Raw genomic sequence first — 12,475 nt, 5'->3', positions numbered from 1 at the left:
TTAATCAGTTTTTCGAAAGGATAATAATCTTCGTGAAACAAAGTTCAAGTGACCTGTCTGCAGTATTCAGTAAAAACAGCAGGTCTCCCTGTTGTACCCAGCCACCCATACCCTGTCCTAGAAGTAACCACCTTGCCCAGTTTTCTGTCCACATGGTTTCTACGTATTGTTCAGTTTACGTACCCAGGCATCATTGTTCTTAGTTTTTTGCTAATATAAAAGCACTGAGATGAGTATCCTTACAGCTAGAACTTTAAGCACTTAACAAAAGTGCTTTAATTATTTTAATTATTTTAGGATACTCCCTGAAAGCAGTATTTCTGGATCAAAGGACATACATTTTGTTTAAGGTTTTTGATGCATACTCTCAAATTCTCTGCAGAAGTGTTGTGCCATTTTTCTGTGCCAGCATTAGGAAGAACTATTTTAATAAATGAGTTTTAGGACCCTAGGAACAAAGTTAATTGTGCCTCTGTTTGCTGAAACCCACCTCTTAACTGAAGTGATGGTTACTTCCTGCCCTCTCTTCCTTCCTAAAAGGTTCTCTTAAATGTTTTCTTGGAGCTTTAAAAATGGAGCTGACAGAAGTGACTGGTGTGTCGCTGAAACGTGGGTCTCATGCTGTCGAAGATAATGACAGTGTGGCCCCAGCTGAGGAGGCAAAAAGACAGAAGGTCTTGGACGGCTGTCTGACCACAGGTCAGGATGGGCTGGAGCATGTCTCTCCGCCCGGCAGTGTGCATGTGCCTGGGCCACCCGCAGCTGTAAGTGCCAGAGAGGGTAGAAAGAATTCTGATGTGCAGTTGGAAGAAGAGGAAGAGGAGGAAGAAGATGGCCTTTCGGAGGAGGGTGAGGAGGAGGAGGAAGCTGAGAGTTTTGCAGACATGATGAAGCACGGCCTCACTGAACTTGACGTTGGCATCACCAAGTTTGTAAGTTCTCATCAGGGATTCTCAGGCATCTTGAAAGAAAGGTATGTTTCATTTACATGTCAAGTTATTTTCATTCTATTTGTTCTTGAGAAAGAAATCAGCAATAGGTTCTTCTATTTAGCTTTCTATCCCCACACATTGTTTACTGATGGTCACAAAGGAATAGGATGGAGGAGAGCCGCCTAAATAGTCAGATGAAGCCATTTAAAGATGAAATGAGTAACTAAAAATGTTTGTGGCATGCCTTGCTCATATGTGAATGAGTGCTGTTCACTTCTTTATTTTTATTTTTATTTATTTTTAATTTTTTTTTTTTTAAGATTTTATTTATTTGACAGACAGCGAGAGAGGGAATACAAGCAGGGGGAGTGGGAGAGGGAGAAGCGGGCTTCCTGCGGAGCAGGGAGCCCGATGCGGGGCTCGATCCCAGGACCCTGGGATCATGACCTGAGCCGAAGGAAGATGCTTAACGACTGAGCCACCCAGGTGCCCCTGTTCACTTCTTTAAAATACCTTATTTTAAATGGTTTTTGAGTTTTCTCTTGAATTGGTCTTTAAATCTTAAACTCAACTCTCTCACCTGAATGTGCCACATCTATGGTAGAAAGCAGGTAGTCTTTAGACCCAGATGGATCTGGGTGTGAATCTAGTCCAGTTACTGCATTTACTTAACTCAGAGCCTTGGTAGCTTGTCCAAAAAATGGGTCCCAATACCACCTTGGGGTTTTTGAGAGGATTTTAAATAATGTGTGTATTTAGCATAAAGGTAAGCTTCAGGTTGGTTCATGGTAGATTTATTAGGTTCTGATTTAATTAACCATGCCATATTTAGGATTCACTTTAGTATGGACTGTCTCTGTAACATTACTAAGCTTTGATTTATGCATTTCTCTGAAAGAATATTCTAGAAGTTCAGAGGGTCTTTTCTTTACATTCTAATGCAAAGCCAAGCTGTAGCTTGGAATTCATTAAGAAACCAGAAGAAATAACTCCATATGAACTTTGTACCGAAGATTTTTTTTTTAAATCCCTGTTTTGTACAGCAGCAAAGCTTGATGTTGATAAACTTTCTCCTCAATTTAATAGGAAGTAAAATGTTAATGCTTTGAAAGTTTGTGTTCCCTTTTCATCAGATACTCCGACTTCGTTGTTCACGAAATAGGAAAAGATGGACAGATCAGCCATTTGGATGACTTGTCTGTCCCGGTGGATGAAGAGGTAAGAGCAGCTGTCCAGCAAAAGTCACTTTCTGTATAAAATAGCATTTCCTGGAGATCCTAGAAATATAGATCTCTAACAGCTTCGAATTCTGTGTGTGACTCACTGGGAGTTTCATCATTATTTTCAAGGATCCTTCAGAAGATATATTTACGGTTTTGACAGCTGAAGAAAAGCAGCGTTTAGAAGAGCTCCAGCTTTTTAAGAATAAGGAAACCAGTGTTGCCATCGAGGTAAATAGCACAAAAATGTATGGAAAAGTTTTTTTTAGGGTTTTGGTTGCTGCTTTTTTGGGTGAACATATCTAAGTGTCTGTTAGAAAAATTACAATAGTTAGCAAAAGGATGACCTTGCTCTGTTTGATCTAAAAGACCATTACACTAAAAATATTTTTATCGGGGCACCTGGGTGGCTCAGTCAGTTAAGCATCTGCCTTCGGCTCAGGTCATGATCCCGGGATCCTGGGATCGATCCCCAGGTCGGGCTCCCTGCTCAGTGGGGAGTCTGCTTCTCCCTCCGCTGTTCCCCTCCTTGTGCTCTTTGGCTCTGTCTCTCTGTTGAATTAATAAATAAAACCTTAAAAAAAAAAAAATGTTTTTATCAGTGGCAGATAACCAGTATCCAGATAAACTGCAGCAAAAAAGTTACGTTTTTGTTTTAAGAAAATTTTATACATGACCACAAATCAAAGAAATGTGTTGTTTGGAACCAAGAGTAACCTTTCTGTCACATGGTGTCTGTAGCCAAAGTAGGACAGCCTGACAATCAGATGTGTGGCCTGATAGGGCGGTCGTGGCTCTCACTCTGCCTCCTGCAGCCTCTGGGTCTCAAGTGGGTCTTTGGAGGGAGAGGAGTTGGGGAAAGAGAAGGGAAATTTCTTTGCTCAACTTGAGTCTGCTTCTGCTGTTGAGGAAAAGGAGAGCTCAGCTACTAAATGGAATAGTGGATGCCTTTTCAGAACCTTTTGTTATGAAAATTTTATTTTCAATTAGTACTATCCAGTGGACTTCTAATGTGAGCCATGTTTTTAATTTTAAATCTCCTAAAAGCTTAAAAAGAGACAGGTGAAATTAATTTTAACAATATATTTTATTTACCCTAGTACATTTAAAATATCATTTTTGGGCACCTAGATGGCTTAGTCAGTTAAGCATCCGACTCATGATTTCCCCTCAGGTCATGGTCTCAGGGTCGTGAGATCCAGCCCCATGTTGGGCTCTGCACTCAGCTGGGAGTCTGCTTGACATTCTCCCTCTCCTGCCCTTCCCAACCCTTGCTGTCGCTCCCTCTCACATTTTTTCTCTCTAGAGTAAATAAATAAATCTTAAAAAAATAATATAAAATATCATTTCAATACATAATCAATATATTTTTTTAATTACAAATGAGATGTTTTACATTCTTTTTTTTTTTTTTTCCTACTTAGTCGTCAGGATCCGGCGTTCTTTTATGCTGGTAACATAGCTCAGTTCAGACTAGCCACATGCTCAGTTACCATCTGTGTGGCTCGGGGCTGCCGTATGGGACAGAGCAGCTCTAGGTGATAAGATTTTTAGAATTTTAAGTTTATGTTAAATTGCTTTTGTACCATAGTTTAATGACCTTCTTGATTTGGGGTTGTCTAAAATTCCCCCTTCCGGGGTGCCTGGGTGGCTCAGTCGTTAAGCGCCTGCCTTCGGCTCAGGTCATGATCCCAGGGTCCTGGGATCGAGCCCCACATCGGGCTCCCTGCTCAGTGGGAAGCCTGCTTCTCCCTCTCCCACTCTCCCTGCTTGTGTTCCCTCTCTCACTGTGTCTCTCTCTGCCAAATAAATAAATAAAATCTTTAAAAAAAATAAAAATAAAAAATAAAATTCCCCCTTCCATCGCTCCCAGTTAACAAGAGCTTACCATAACTTTTCAGACTTCATTATTTGCCCCCAACCCATATCTCCTCTTCCCCTCCACCTAAATGTCCCAAAGGTATGTAACATTATAATTTTAGGGTTCATCAATTACTGAATTTACCTATGGACAAAATCTTCAGCAATGCCAAAGAGAAAACAAAGAATTATTTTTGAGAGCAGTCTAGAAGGATGGTCCAGGTTTCTCTTGGTTATGCAGCACCATGGCGGATCTCAGCCCCATAACGTGCATTTTCCTGCGTAGATGGCAAAATTTGCTGTCATCTGAAAAACTATAGTTATGCCATCTACTCAAAGTTTGTACCTTTAAAAATAAACCCTGGGCAAGTTTCCTTGTTTGTAAAATGAGGACAGACTTGCCGAATTTTTGAAGTCTAACTGTGTATTCAGTCATATGCACAAAGTTTGATTCCAACTCAGTGTTCTCAGTAAATACCAGATCTAGACTCATTTTTTTTTTTTAAGATTTTATTTATTTGACAGGGAGAGACACAGCGAGAGAGGGAACACAAGCAGGGGAAGTGGGAGAGGGAGAAGCAGGCTGCCCGCGGAGCAGGGAGCCTGATGTGGGGTTCGATCCCAGGACCCTGGGATCATGACCTGAGCCGAAGGCAGACGCTTAACGACTGAGCCACCCAGGCGCCCCTAGACTCATTTTTGTTATGAAAATGTCACATGTCTGTAATTATAATGTAGTTTGTTTTGTTTTACATTTTTAATTTTACTAAAATATTAAGTTTAACAAGTAGTTTAGTGTATCCTGGTGTTTTTCAACTTGCAGGTTGCAATCCTCAGTGGATCGTGGAATCAGTTTAGTAGATCTTAACCAACATTTGTGTAAATGCAATACGATAAAATAGGAAATAACAGTGCATTGTACACATTAAGGATAAATACTGTTTTCGTAATTTTTTTTAGGTCTTTAGCAAGGCATATATACATGCATATTTCTGGCTGTTGAATCCAGATGTGAAATGTATTTCTTAGTGTGAGACACATTCAGAAATTGAACAACAGTTTTGTTGTTGTTGTTGTTGTTTTAAGAGAGAGAGAGAACATGTGTGCAGCACTGGGTGGAGGGGAGGGGCAGAAGGAGAGAATCTTACGTAGACTCCATACCCAGTGCAGAGCTGGAGCCCGACGTGGGGCTCGGTCCCATGACCCTGAGATCATGATCTGAGCCGAAATCAAGAGTCAGACGCTTAACAGACTGAGCCACCCAGGCACCCTGAACAATAGTTCTATAGCTAATAAGTATCAGTTTTCTTGATGTTGATTTTATTTTTTATTGTGAACGAATGTGCTTAGAATGTCATTATAAAATAATTCAGTATAGGGGCGCCTGGGTGGCTCAGTCGTTGAGCGTCTGCCTTCGGCTCAGGTTATGATACCAGGGTCCTGGGTCGAGCCCTGCATCGGGCTCCCTGCTCAGCGGGGGGTCTGCTTCTCCCTCTCCCACTCCCCCTGCTTGTGTTCCCTCTCTCGCTCTGTCTCTCTCTGTCAAATAAATGAAATCTTTAAAAAAAAAATTAAAATAAAAAAAAATAATTCAGTATAAAATAGGATTCCTTGTGGGGCAGTTGTAGATTGGACTGTTCAAGGGAGTTGAGTTTCTGACCTCCCAAATGGCCTAGCTTGCCGACATTGCCGTCTGTGAGCCCTGAGCGGGAGTGTCGGTGATGGGAGCCTCCCGAGTCACACAGCCGGATTTCACATCTGGCGCCACTGTCCTCCAGCTGTGTGACCCGGGACACATTCTTTCACTTCTCTCAAGCTTGTTTTCCTTCTCTCCAGGTAGGTGTAGGGGTGGCATGGTAAGGAGATGATGAGGATTAAATAAGCTGATGACTACAAAGTTCTTGGTACAGTGCCTGGCAGATGGTCATGCTCAGTAAACGGGCTCTTAAGACGTGCAGCATCACGAAGCTCTGAAAGATCCTGAAATCCTACCCATGGACTTCTGTTACTTTGCACAGTTGATAACATGACTCATGTTTTTACTGACTCATTAGTATTATCTCCCTATTTGATGTTTGTTAAACCAGTAGTTGCATTATGTCTGTCTTTAATAGGTTATTGAGGACACCAAAGAGAAAAGAACCGTCATCCATCAAGCGATTAAATCTCTGTTTCCAGGATTAGAGACAAAAACAGAGGACAGAGAGGGGAAGAAATATATTGTAGCCTACCATGCAGCTGGGAAAAAGGCTCTGGCAAGTAAGTGTGCGAGTGACCTGGCATTTCTTCTGTCCCGTGGCCACGGATGGCATCCCACTTCTGCTCTGGGCCTGTTCATGTTTCAGGGCTACTTGGCTGTTAGGCCCGAGAGGATAGTGATAGTGTCACTCCTTCAGAGAAGGTGGATAATAGCTTTCACATTCACATCAGTCCTGCAGACTGTGTGGTAGGAGCACTAGGGCTCCTGTGGGAGTCAAGATTTGCCCTAGTTACAGTGGTGCCTAAGAGACAGTCCTAGGAATTTGATATGTTCCCTGAAGAGCAGAATGGGCTCAGTGGTAATTCAAGAAGAAAATGGAAGGCTATTGCTCATTCTGTGTCTTAATGGAGGAAAGAACGCTTTCAGATGAACCCAAAATCCCGGTGGCATATTTTCTGCAAAGTCCCTATATTGGATGAGCTGCTGCTTTCCAACTGTGAGTTTTTCCACCACATGTAAAAAAAAAATATGGAATATACGGGAAAGCGCCCCTTCGCCCATGCTCCTGTTTCGTTGTAAATCATTCATCTGAAACAAGTGTGTTGTCAGTGAATCTCTTTGATATTTATGCTCTAATATGTTTTCTACAGCCATGAAAATTTCTACTTGCATATGACCTTAAGAAAAATTAGGTCATTTTTCTTCTTTTACCTGCCAAATCAGCAGACAAAACCGTAATGAAAATGACAGTGGGAAAAAGATATTTCCTCACCCTCGTTCCCTACCCTTGATGGCTTCTATTAGGGAACAGTTATTTCTAGATACATTTGTCAGAGCAAAACTCCAAGACTGTGTAACAAAAGACTATTCATGCTATTAGTACTTGAGTTAGTATTCTTGTAGGTTATCGCTGTGAATGGATGAAACCTTAATTGTAACTATGATTCTAGTGAAATGAGGGCAGTATAAGAAAAATGGGAGCAGAAATAAGGTTTAGCGGTGCCTGAAAAAAATAACGTCGTCCATTCAGTAAGTCTGGATAGTGACACAGAAATCCGAAATCTTGAGCAGGTAGGGAGAAGAAGGTGGACATTGGAGGCCACTTCTCAGTGGATACCACAAAGAAAAAGAGATGATGTGTTCTGGAACGGCTGAGGGCATGGGTTGTTAATCACTCCTCAAACCACACACTAATGGCTTGGTTGCTGTACATTTCTTTGATGTCTGAGTCACAGTATAAAATAGTACTCCAGCCAGGGCTGTTCATGAGCATTAATCCCAGTGGAAAGTGATTTGAGTGACTTTTTTTTTGCCTTCTCCCAAGATTGGCAGATGGCTGATAACTATCCTAGATGTAGAGAGGGTGCCGTGGTGCATTCAGTCTCAATTCTCTCAAGGAGCCCAGGCTGAGGATGGCTGCTAATGAGCTGTTCCTTGTAGAGAGGCAATCCACGTTGGTCAGCCGCCCTCCTTCCAAGGCAAGGTCTTAATTCTGCTGAGTGTGGTGATGAGGAAGCAGAGTGGCAAAACCTGTATTGTTTTTACTGACTGCTTCTTGGAAATGATCTTTCTTTCTTAGAGGATGCCTGCTTTTGTGATTGCAGGGAGGGGTGTTAGGGCATTCATTTGCACGCCACGGTGGCCCTTACAGTTCCCCCTTCCCCCTCAAGTGAGTGGTACCAGCTCTCTTACATTCTGTCTTTATCCACATTTTCTACGCTTAAGCCGTACCCACCTTCCTTTTTTTCCAAATAAAAAATTTCCTTACAATTTCTCAGGTGAGATGCTGAGCTCTGTAGGACATGAACCACCCTCTGTATTTCCTTTGCACATCTTCAGTAAAATAGGAATTCTCACTTTAGGAGGAAGCATGAAGGCAGGTCACATTGGATTATCACTTGCATAGAGTTCTAAACCTCTTGGGCTTGAGGTGTTTTGGCATTTGATCAAAGTGGACTAGAGGTCTGAGCTGTTCTCTCCCACCTCCTCATAGACCCAGACAGACACTGGAGGGCCTGTGTTCATCACTTGCAGATCCACCTACCCAGCACTGAGAGTGCCTTAGTTAAACACCATTGGAAAAGTTGGGAGAGCTGGGATCCAGAGACTACACTTCATGACCCGGCAAATAGAATCCAGTACCAACTATAGCTTATCCTTTTGGGCTACCTTGACTAGCATATGAATAAATTAGCTTCTAAAGCTTTATTGCAAAACTAAGTTTATAGTGTTTTTAGATCTCCTTTCCTACCATACCCTGGTACAGATTGTTACATGCATTATCTAGCAGATTGCAATATTCTCACCTAAACTTTTCTCAACTAGAGCCATGCATCCTAAAACATAGGCATGGTGGATTCTAAATCATGGTGCCCAAACACCACAAATTACCAGCTGTTTTGACGCCAATACTATGTTGTTTGTTAATCCTGTCTGATAGACGGCCCCTTGATTCACCTACCAAACCATGCTTATGGTATTTTTCTGAAAATATCATGTAATTATTATGAGCCATGTAATCAGGTAAACTAATTCATATTTTCAGATAGTATATATTCCAGATGCCTCTAAGAACGTCCTTTTAAAAAGACTTAAGTAAAAAAAAAGAAAAGAAAAAAATTTACCATGTGTTGTATAGAGGTTCCTCCATACTTTCTGAAATGAATGGGCCCCAGCAGGGAAACCCAGATCAAGCAATTCCACAGAGATGCCAGAGGAAGGGCCAGACAGATAAAAAGGAAACTCTCCAGGAGAGACTGGTGGTGTGGAATCCACAGGAAGAGGGAATGCCGATAAAGTGATTAGCAGTGGAAAATATACAGATGGGTCTAGTAAGATAAGAACTCTGAAATATATCCATCAGTTTTTAGCCACATGGATATCATTGGTGTGTTTGCCATAGAAGCTCTAGTAGAATAGGGTTGGAAACCAGTTTACACCGCAGGCTGAGATGGAAGGCACTAATTACGGAATGCTGTTCGAAGTAAAGGTGCCCCTGGCTGGCTCAGTTGGAGGAGCATGCGGCTCTTGATCTCAGGGTCATGAGTTTGAGCCCCACGTTGGGGGTAGAGATTACTTAAATAAATAAACTTAAAAAAAATAAGCTGTAAAGAGAAGGAGAAAGGAAAGCACCATGGTTGAGAGGAAGGCATAAGTTTGACTTTTAAAATGGAAAAGCCCCGGGCGCCTGGGTGGCTCAGTCGTTAAGCGTCTGCCTTCGGCTCAGGTCATGATCCCACGGTCCTGGGATCGAGTCCCACATCGGGCTCCCGGCTCGGCAGGAAGCCTGCTTCTCCCTCTCCCACTCCCCCTGCTTATGTTCCTGCTCTCGCTCTCTCTCTCTGTCAAATAAATAAATAAAATCTTTATAAAAAAATAATAAATAAATGAAAAATAAAATAAAATGGAAGAGCCCCGGGCATATTGATATCTTAAAGGGAAAGAGCCAGTGGAGAGGGCGGGCAGAAATTCTGGGAGGAGAATGATAGTGGTTGGCTCAGGATCCTGAGGAAGCTGGAAGGTCGGTGTGCAGGGATGCAGTCCTGGAAATGGCCTTGAATAGGAAGGAAAGAATGTTCTGCATGCTACCCCATCCTGTCATCTTTCTCGAGCTACATTTTTCCTTCCTTATTCATGAGGATCTCTGCTCAATACCTGAACCTTCCTGAATTTGGTTTCTTTTTCTCTCTGGTTTCTATTTCTACTGGACTGGCACTGCCATATCAGACCATCAGAAGGTTGCTTCCTGTGATCTCAGCCTGAGAATTCTTTGCATTCGCATTTTAAATCAGTGTGTCTCAAAAAAGTCATTTTAAATTCTCTTAAATTATAAAGCTACATACACGCTACTTAGCATTCTAAGGATTTGGAGTTTTAGAAAGTCAAATTGCCCAGAATAAGTTGAGTCTCATTGATTTTTCCATTATTCAAAATATTCCCAGTTAACTAATGCATATGCTTACTATTTTGTATACTGAGTGCACTTAGAAAAAGAATCCTCGTATCTGTTATTGACAGAGGAGATAATTGTATGCATGCTCAGTGCTTGGATTTGCTAATAAAAGATGCATGCTTGTGAGCCAAAACTCATACTCAGTTGTCATGGTTTCTCTTAAGGTATAATAGCATTTAGTTTTTTAGCCTTGTGGCTTCATTTATTTCTCACCATTATAGTTGATTGGGAATGTTCCTGAGGGGGCCATGAAGGACAGATAGAGTTCTACTTCATCAATTCTGATCACAAGTTTTTTTTAACTTTTTATTACGGACATTTTCAAACAGGCACACAGAGTGTACTGTATTAACCACTGTGTAACCACCAACCACCTTCAAGATTATTAACATTTTGTTGTTTCTGTTTGATCTTTTCCTCCCACTTATTTTTCTTGTGGAGTGTTTTAAAGAGAATTCTACGCAGCTCTTCATTTCACTCATAAATACTTCAGTGTGTATTTAGCAGTAAGGACTAAAACCCAAACCATTATCACATCCTACATAACGAACAGTAATTTCTTAATATCTAATACCCAGTACATGTTCAGTTTTTCCCTTGTTGTCTCAAAAATGTCTTTTACAATAGATGACTTGTCAAACAATGATACAAATAAGGTCTGAACATTGCATTAAATAGATAAGTCTCTTTTTTTTATGTTATGTTAATCACCATACATTACATTGTTAGTTTTTGATGTAGCGTTCCATGATTCATTGTTTGCGTATAACACCCAGTGCTCCATGCAGTACGTGCCCTCTTTAATACCCATCACCAGGCTAACCCATCCCCCCACCCGCCTCCCCTCTAAAATGCTCAGTTTGTTTCTCAGAGTCCATCGTCTCTCATGGTTCATATCCTCCTCCGATTCCCCCCCTTCATTCTTCCCCTCCTGCTATCATCTTTTTTTTAAAATATATAATGTATTATTTATTTCAGAGGTACAGATCTGTGATTCAACAGTCTTGCACAATTCACAGCGCTCACCATAGCACATACCCTCCCCAGTGTCTATCACCCAGCCACCCCATCCCTCCCACCCTCCACCACTCCAGCAACCCTCAGTTTGTTTCCTGAGATTAAGAATTCCTCATATCAGTGAGGTCATATGATACATGTCTTTCTCTGATTGACTTATTTCGCTCAGCATAAGACTCTCCAGTTGCATCCACGTCGTTGCAAATGGCAAGATTTCATTCCTTTTGATGGCTGCATAATATTCCATTGTATATATATACCACACCTTCTTTATCCATTCATCTGTCGATGGACATCTTGGCTCTTTCCACAGTTTGGCTATTGTGGACATTGCTGCTATAAACATCGGGGTGCACATACCCCTTTGGATCCCTACATTTGTATAAATAGATAAGTCTCTTAAATCATCTCAAATCCCTTTTAATTTATCAGTTCAAGTACTGTTTTCTGTAATGATTTTTCAAATTTTTATCAAATAAAAAAGTCTTTATAACTCAATGCAGGAAACTCATAAAACTCCAAAAAACACAAAGCAAAGCAATAATTACATGCAGTGTCACCACCAAAAGATAATAACAAGTAGCACTTTGTGAAAACAAATCTCTAGATGGGGAAGCATTTTGTATTAGGTCTTTTTTTTTTTTTTTAAGATTTTATTTAAATTCCAGCTGACATGCAGGGTAATATTAGTGTCAGGTAGACAACATATTGTATTCAGTTGTAAACCTTGTGCTGCGTCCTGTGGGTATGGACAGTGCAGCTTTGAGGATGAACTGACATGGCCTTGTGAGGAGACTGAGACAGGGAGGCTGGTACCTGTAGGTGAGTTATCTCCTCATTCATTGTTTGCCTCTGCAACATTCCATTGTTAATGTCTGAATGGCTGTTAACCCACCACATAACTACCAGGTGTTGTAGCAGTCCTTGGTAGAAACTTTCCATGCGATCATTTGCATGTTCACCTCTAAAGCACTTTAATATTATTATAAATTAAACATTGCTCTCTTGTGCTCTCTATGCTGTGCATTTGGACAGAGGTCAGAACTGCAGCAGGTAAGAGCGGTTGGTGTTTCATGTAGAGAAAATGAAATGCCAATGATTTTTCTCCCAAGTGCTAAGTAGAAGAAAATTTTGCTTAACTGGTGAGCTGGAAGGAAAGCCAAAAATAATACTCTTATTCATAATTTTCGGAGGATGAGTTATGAGGAATTCACATGAAGAGCCAAAGAAATACTTGTAATATTTTTGTTCTCCCAGACAGAAGAGACTCACATTCATATTTATTCCTTCAGAA

At 41.1% G+C, this 12,475-nt stretch overlaps 1 protein-coding gene across 2 annotated transcripts in view; it reads left to right on the top strand.

The window, feature by feature from the left end:
* The window catches only part of PUS7 (pseudouridine synthase 7), a 55,109-nt gene that overhangs the window by 9,339 nt on the left and 33,295 nt on the right, over positions 1–12,475 (top strand). The window contains exons 2-5 of one of the 2 annotated variants that reach the window (XM_064575404.1): positions 541–973; positions 2,045–2,150; positions 2,282–2,383; positions 6,127–6,271. In XM_064575404.1, coding sequence (XP_064431474.1) covers positions 541–973; positions 2,045–2,150; positions 2,282–2,383; positions 6,127–6,271 — 786 coding nt within the window. The remainder of the gene's footprint in view (positions 1–540; positions 974–2,044; positions 2,151–2,281; positions 2,384–6,126; positions 6,272–12,475) is intronic. The other variant, XM_045864865.2, reaches the window with a different exon arrangement.

The sequence above is a fragment of the Mirounga angustirostris genome, unplaced genomic scaffold (assembly GCF_029215605.1).
Source record: "Mirounga angustirostris isolate CCGP_5_RB_7025 unplaced genomic scaffold, mMirAng1.0.hap1 SCAF_12, whole genome shotgun sequence".
NCBI lineage: Eukaryota > Metazoa > Chordata > Mammalia > Carnivora > Phocidae > Mirounga > Mirounga angustirostris.
The sequence above is the reverse complement of the archived record's forward strand: the minus strand, read 5'-3'. Positions and strand labels throughout refer to the sequence as shown.